The sequence below is a fragment of the Heterodontus francisci genome, chromosome 48 (genome assembly GCF_036365525.1).
Source record: "Heterodontus francisci isolate sHetFra1 chromosome 48, sHetFra1.hap1, whole genome shotgun sequence".
Taxonomy (NCBI): Eukaryota; Metazoa; Chordata; class Chondrichthyes; order Heterodontiformes; family Heterodontidae; genus Heterodontus; species Heterodontus francisci.
In genome coordinates this window covers 9,254,398-9,261,828 of record NC_090418.1, presented here as the reverse complement: position 1 = coordinate 9,261,828, position 7,431 = coordinate 9,254,398, and the positions used below count along the sequence as shown (strand labels likewise).

General features: G+C 49.3%; 1 protein-coding gene across 2 annotated transcripts in view; it reads right to left on the bottom strand.

Moving 5' to 3' along the window:
• Positions 1 to 3,828: 3,828 nt before the first annotated feature.
• Positions 3,829 to 7,431, bottom strand: part of LOC137357310 (guanine nucleotide-binding protein G(I)/G(S)/G(T) subunit beta-2) — a 79,095-nt gene continuing 75,492 nt past the window's right edge. For both annotated transcript variants that reach the window (XM_068023550.1, XM_068023549.1), the window contains one exon: positions 3,829 to 6,707. In XM_068023550.1, the coding sequence (XP_067879651.1) occupies positions 6,601 to 6,707 (107 nt within the window). In that variant the 3' untranslated portion in view covers positions 3,829 to 6,600. The remainder of the gene's footprint in view (positions 6,708 to 7,431) is intronic.

Sequence of the window (7,431 nt, the reverse complement as noted above, 5' to 3'; positions counted from 1 at the left end):
AAAACAATGTAGAAGAACACCGACTGACGGGAAGGGAAACAAGTCTTCAAGAAGTACAGAAGACAGAATGTTACTTTATTCAAATCAGAGAGCGAGTGTGAAAAATTTGAACTTTTTCTTCGCTTTACCATTGTTGAAATGATGCGAGAATAAAATTAACCCCCCAAAAATTATAATGATATATATATACTGCATCATCACCAGCCTCAAAGAAACTGGGTGGTCGAGAAAAAAAACCAACCACTTTCAACGCAATAGTGAATAAAGATGGAATGCTTGGGGTTTAAAAAGAAATTTGTTTTTTTTTTTAATTCTTTTTTTTTAAAAACCGGCCCCTCAGGATCAAGTTTATATTCCCACCCCTCCCTCCCCGAAATATTGAAAATCAGAACACATACTTTGACGCTTTTCTTCAAGAAGTTACAATGCAAACCCACTAACAGAAAACAAGATCAGGTACAGATAAATACAATCTCTGGAAACGCGATTTTTTTTTTCTCTCTTTTTAAAAATGTTTCATCATCCTTCAACACATTAACATTAACACTTGTTTCTGGAGTGCAGTGGCCACACTGTGCACATCGTTTTTTTTTCAATATATATAATATATACAAAGTACAAGTCAGCAACATATAATAGCAGGCTTTTAAAACTTTTTTTTTTCAAACTTTCCCGCTCATCCTCTTAAAACACGTGTGGCCCTCCTGAGCCACAAATGATCCCATTCGGCTGATGCGTGCTTCAAGAGCGATTAAAAAGTTACCGAAAATCAGATCTGATGATGCGGGAGTTGGAAAGGGGCACTTGCCCTGGAGGTGGGTGAGCGGGGTCGGGACGGGGAACCGGTCTGCAACTACAAGCCTATTGCTGCATGTATTACGGGAGAGTTTTAAAAGACTGTGCAAAGCTCCACCCCTTGCAAGGCGAAAGATGGGGGTTTTTTTTATATACATTCTGAGCCACTGCAATCCCACCTGGTGAAGGTGTTCCCACAAAGCTGTTAGGTAGAGGAGCTCCCGGGATTTTGACCCAGCATCTCCTGTTTACTCTTGCCCCAGCACCCACCCCCCCCCCCCCCCCACCCCTCCCCAACCAAGCTAATTTCACACTTCCTAGCTCACCCCAGGCCTGAGCACATAATCCGGGCACATTCCAAAACTCATACTGCATTGAGAGATACCACCTTTCATTGGAGATGAAATGCATCGCTTGATTGGTTTTGGGGTCCGAGTTGAGGCAGACCTTACTGGAAGAGGAGGTGGGAGCACTCTCCTGATCCTGGATAACATTTGCCCCTTTAGCCCATACCATCCGAAATATATTAATCAAGCATGTTGCCACTGCAGGATTTAGCGACATGATATACCAAGTGCATTTACCTACAGTAATGCCAACAGATTATCTTAAACATGAAATAATCCAACTTGGACATCCTTAGTTACAGCTCCATGTCTCTGCCAACCAACCACACAACTGGGCTGGGCGTGAAGTTTCCTGAAGGAAGGGTGGGTGGGGGGGGGGGCCGGAGAGGGTGGTCGGGAAGAGGAAGGTGGCTTTGCCACGGACCGTGCCCAGTGTCGCCGAGGAATGGCTGCTCGCTGCAGGGACTTGGGGGGGGGGGGGGGGGGGGGGGGGGGGACAGGCTCCTCACCCGCCCCTCCAGAGACAGTCCATTCCCGGTCGAGGGTGGGGCTCGGGAAGGTTTGCAAGATGTTGAGTTTCGGCCAATCTGCCCATTCACCTAATACTAAAGAGAAAAAAAAACTGATGAACCTTTGAGACCGAGACTGCTAGAATTTCTTTGAGGGCATCAGGCAACAAGGGGCAAAAGCAGCGAGAAGAGGTTGAGGCAGGATTTGACTGAATCGCAGAACAGGACCGAGGGGCCTGCTCCTTGGTCGATGGAATGCCTCGGGACAGTTTAAAACGACGTGACAGGCGCTTTATAAATGCAAGCTGCTTTGGGAGCACAGTCGGGGAAATGCAAACTGGGAGATAAAACAAATCGGGGAGGGGGTGCGAAATAAACAGGTTAACGGGAGGGACAAAAAAAAGAAACCCGCATCAAAAAACAGAAACAGAAAAAAACAGCAGAGGAGATACCTGGCAGGCCAGGCAGCACTTGTCCAGAGAAGAGACGTCGCAGTTTTTTGGGCATGAAATCTGCATCCATCTCTGTTTTAAACGCTGTTTGTTGGGAGTATTTCTGTTCTGAGAAATGTTTCAATCACGGAAAACACTGACTTGTGCTCTCTCAAGAGATAACCAGCAGAGGGTTTGAATGGGACAAAGACACAGTTGAAGCGATTAAACCACCTGCCGACTGTGTTTTTTTTTTGGAAAAGTTAAATATTTGGAACCGGGTCAGGAAATAATGATAAAAGCTTCTCGAGCAGGTTGGGTCATGGATATTGGCAGTCCTGTGGAACCACACTGAGATGTCAATCTGTCACGAGCAAGCACACAGACAGACAGACAGAGACAGAGTGTGCTGGCAAGATATTTAAGTGCACAGACAGATTCCATGCTCCCCCGCTGAACTCACACCTGCTCATTCCAGCTTCAGGGGACGGCCAACAGGACCAGGAGCCCCAGCTAATTACCCCCCTCCCTAAGCCAAGGGAACTGAGGTCTTTTACATAGAAAACGCAGCACAGAAAACAGGCCATTCGGCCCGGGCGGTCGATGCCCACTCGAGCCTCCTCCCATCTTTCCCCATCTCTCTCAGCACGAGCCTCTATTCCTTTCTCCCTCCTGTATTTACCCAGCTTCCCCTTAAATACATCGACACTATTCACCTCAACCACTCCCTGTGGGAGCGAGTCCCACATTTTGCACCACTCTCTGGGAAAGGAAGTTTCTCCCGAATTCTCAATTGGGTTTATTCGTGACTCTTAAGTTTATGGCCTCTATTTCTGCTCTTCCACACGAGTGGAGAGACGGCATCTACTCGATCAGACCATTCATAATTTTAAAGACCTCTATCAGATCACCCAGCCTGTTCATCCTCTCAGTTCTGGTATCTTTCTTGGAGATCTTGTTTTTTTTTGCACCCTCTCTAGCGCCTCTAAATCCTTTTCATAATATGGAGAGCAGAAGTGCTCCAAGTGTGGTCTCTACAATTACTACCACCTCCTGTGGTTTCCCAGCTAAGTAAACTTCTGGGGGTGACAGGGGGGGGGGGAGGGGGGGGGGTTAACATTTCTGCAGGGACTCTCCTGATCTCCCACACTGGTTCTGGCAGAAAAAAGTGACAGTGGGCTGACTTTATCCAGCAGGTGACGAGACATTGGCAGTTTTGTCAGAGCTCTGGTGACATCCGATGGATTTCTGCTTTAATAGTTCCCGGCTCCACTGATTCTAACCATGGGTCACCTGTCACACACCCACCTCCCCACACCTCCTGCCCAGGGGTAAGGGATGACAGCACGAGCGTCACGTCAAGTGGGCCAGCAACCCTGGCTGTGTAAAAACGCAGACCACCTGCTCCTTCCAAAAGACGACAGCGTAGTGGGTGGCCTGGATAGAAACGTGGGTGCAGTGCTGGTAGCTCAGGAGTGGGAGAACGGCCCCATGTGGCACATGACCTCCCCCCCCACCAATCAATCAATGCTGTTGAGCCCTGTGACAGTTTAGCACTGATGTATTAACCAACCCGGGGATGGCAAGCATGGCCACGTCTGCTGTAGCACAGGCCATGTGTTCAAGCCGAGTGCCTGGAGAGGAGCAAATGGAAAGGCAAGAAAACCAAGCAGAGTGGGATTACCGATTTCCCGATCAGACAGGCAAAAGCAAGCTTAAGGTGGAATAAAATGCACTAACCCTCTATTTTACTTCAATACTTCTTTAATACTTGTTGGATTTACAAGCTTTTGAAAGACTCGAGATTCTTACCTCAGCGCCACATCTACCGGAAAGGTTAACCGTGATATTCAAGTTAAAAAAAAAAGGAGGATTTCGGACGGCCTTTGTGAATCATGATCTTGTTTCTTGTGCAGAGCTGTAGTGATCACAGTTTACAAGTACTGCAGTGTGGGTGAAAAGGTGGGCAGCATATACCAATTTAGTAAGTGTGGCCACACACACAGACACACACACACACAGGCGCGTGTAGGGGGAGCTGCTTCTCGCAACAGAGACGAGTGATCTGGCAGAGTGTGGGTGGGCAGTTCATTATGTACACCGTGCACCTTCACGATTACTACTCTACACATTGCCTCCCCTCGCTTACAACTGGCTGAAAATGGCCGGCACACGAGCCAAAGACTGGTCACACTTTTGCAAAGGGGCCAGGTGGCGTTACTCCCCTTCCAACAATCTGCAAACACAAGGTGCTCGGTCTAGTACAAAAGGAGATGGTCCTCTGACTATATGTTTTCAGGAAGGAGGGGAATGGGGGATGGTGTGGGGAAGGGATTTGAAAAGGGGAGGGTCTCTGAGGCGGCTGGTCTGCCTTCTGCAGAGGAGGGAGATGGCTCGATTGCCGCAGACAAAACCAGGTCACACCAGCTCCGTGTGGAGGCCAAGACCTGAGCTTTGAGCCCAAGGCCGTGGGGAAATACTGATGTGAGCCTCTCTGCTCCTGGCTCTGCTTCTTTTAACTACCTCACGACAACAAAGAAAATATAGCAAGGCGCTGGCCGTAAGCTTTGACACTCGACGCCACTACCACCACTGGTTCTGTAACCGGGCTCCCCCCCGCACACCGCACCCCCAGCACTCCTCTAACACAATATCTGAACACAGCGAGTTTATTTCCAAAGCTGTTTCTGAGTCAACAGTACAGCCTCACCTGATCATAGACAGTCCCTCAAGGAGCCGTAAAGAAGTGTTTTATTGTTAAGCCCAAGTAATATTAAAAAACAATTGGCACCATGCTGTTAACAACAGCAAAGTGTGTCATGTCAGAAACGGTAGAGGAGTGGGGGTACAGTTATGTTGGGGAGGGGGCAGGAGGAGCTGGAGCTATGATGACTGAGCTGAATTGTATTTCAGCAAAAGGAAGGATTCCTCGGAGTTCTCAGTCATGGTGATTACAATGGATCAGCGAGGGCAGGAGATGGAATAGGACCGGCCAAAGGTAAGCAGGAAGTGACTGCTCTTTCTAAACATCACCGGTTACCACACGCCGAGGTTTCGATCTGCTCAAGCAGCAGCTACTCCTCCTGTCGTGTGACATAATTAGCGCTTCAGTAGAAAAAGTTTAAAGCCTGGACATTGGTGTCAGGGGCCAAGGGGATGGGGGGCTTCTAAAGAGACATCAGTAACAATATTCTATTGAAAGAATCACACACTCACACACCCGCTCGCACACACACACACACACACACACACCCGCTCGCACACACACACACACACACACACACCCGCTCGCACACACACACACACACACACCCGCTCGCACACACACACACACACACACCCGCTCGCACACACACACACACACACCCGCTCGCACACACACACACACCCGCTCGCGCACACACACACACACACCCGCTCGCGCACACACACACACACACCCGCTCGCGCACACACACACACACACCCGCTCGCGCACACACACACACACACCCGCTCGCGCACACACACACACACACCCGCTCGCGCACACACACACACACACCCGCTCGCGCACACACACACACACACCCGCTCGCGCACACACACACACTTACCCGCTCGCGCACACACACACACTTACCCGCTCGCGCACACACACACACACTTACCCGCTCACACACACACACACACACTTACCCGCTCACACACACACACACTTACCCGCTCACACACACACACACTTACCCGCTCACACACACACACACTTACCCGCTCACACACACACACACTTACCCGCTCACACACACACACACTTACCCGCTCACACACACACACACTTACCCGCTCACACACACACACACACACTTACCCGCTCACACACACACACTTACCCGCTCACACACAGACACACTTACTCGCTCGCGCGCACACACACACTCACCCGCGCACACACACACTCACCCGCGCACACACACACTCACCCGCGCACACACACACACTCACCCGCGCACACACACGAACTAATCTGTAGCCAAGATGAAACAACAAATTCTGCTGACGAAGCTCAGATTGACACCAGCATTTCTCGTGAATTCTGTGTCAATTTAAGTTCGTTCCTTAAAAAAAAAATTAATTGCAGTCTTTTCCTTCCACTTGTTAAGTTTTGCCCACGATAAGTCTCGTGGGAGCTTACTTTTTCCTAAGTTTTGTTGTTGTTATTTAAACAAATAAAATTTCACCCTCACCACATCATCATCTATAGGTGGGTGGGGGCACGATGAAATTTCTCACTTTCTGGGCAGGTTGTGGGGAGGGGGTGGTGGTGGGAGGGGAAAACGGGGGAGGAGAAATCTGTTCAAAAGTGACATGTTTTTCCTCATCCTCCCACATCCTGTAATTTCTTCTCGGGAGGGAGGGTGGAAAGGAGGGAAGGTAGGAGGGCAGGGAGGGAGGGAGGGAGGGCGCAAAGTTTCAAATCTAATAAATCAAGGGGGGGGGGGGGGTTTTTTTGTATCGATGCACCACTTCACGTCACGGTTAATTCCAGATTTTTAGGAAACTGTCCCAAGATCCCGTTGCCACGGCCATCCCGTCATCCGTCACACCCAGACAGCTGACCCTGTTGTCATGACCAGCCAGGACTCCTGCGAGGGGTGGGGGGGGGGGAAAGAGACAGATTTGAGAATCAAATTAATCTGGTGCTTGCTCAGCAGCCACTCTCAATACAAATCCCAGAAAAATACAAAAGAGCAGTCAGCGGTTAACCAAAAAGATAACTAGTGTACGTCCACAATTCACGTCAACGCTGCTAGCAACATTTTAAATAGAGACTAAAGCAAAAAAGATACCGCAGGCGCTGGAAATCTGAAATAAAAACAGAAAACGCTGCCTCTCTGCTGCTCTCTCTCCACAGACGCTGGCCGACATGCTGAGCATTTCCAGCACTGTCTGTGTTGTCGGTGGAATAGTGGTTGTGTTACCAGCAAATTCAGAACCCACCACTTGAATTCAGTTTAAGCACAGTAACAGGAGTGGGCACATTCAGCCCTTCGAGCCTGCGCCACTATTCATTTAGCTCGGGGCTGATCTGTATTTGAACTCTGCTTGTCCACCTTGGTTCTATAACCCTTACTACCTTTACCCAAAAAACCACCTCAATTTTGATATTTCCAATTGACTCCCAGCATGGCAAGGCAGTGGGAGGGGGGAGGGGGTGGGTGGGGAAGGGGAGAGGTGGGGGGAAAAGTGTGTTTCAGATTTCCATGACTTTCTGTGAAGTGCTTCCTGACATCACCTCTAAACAGCCTGGTTCTAATTTTAATATGACTCTCCCTTGTTCTGGACTTGCCCCAACAAGAGGAAATAGTT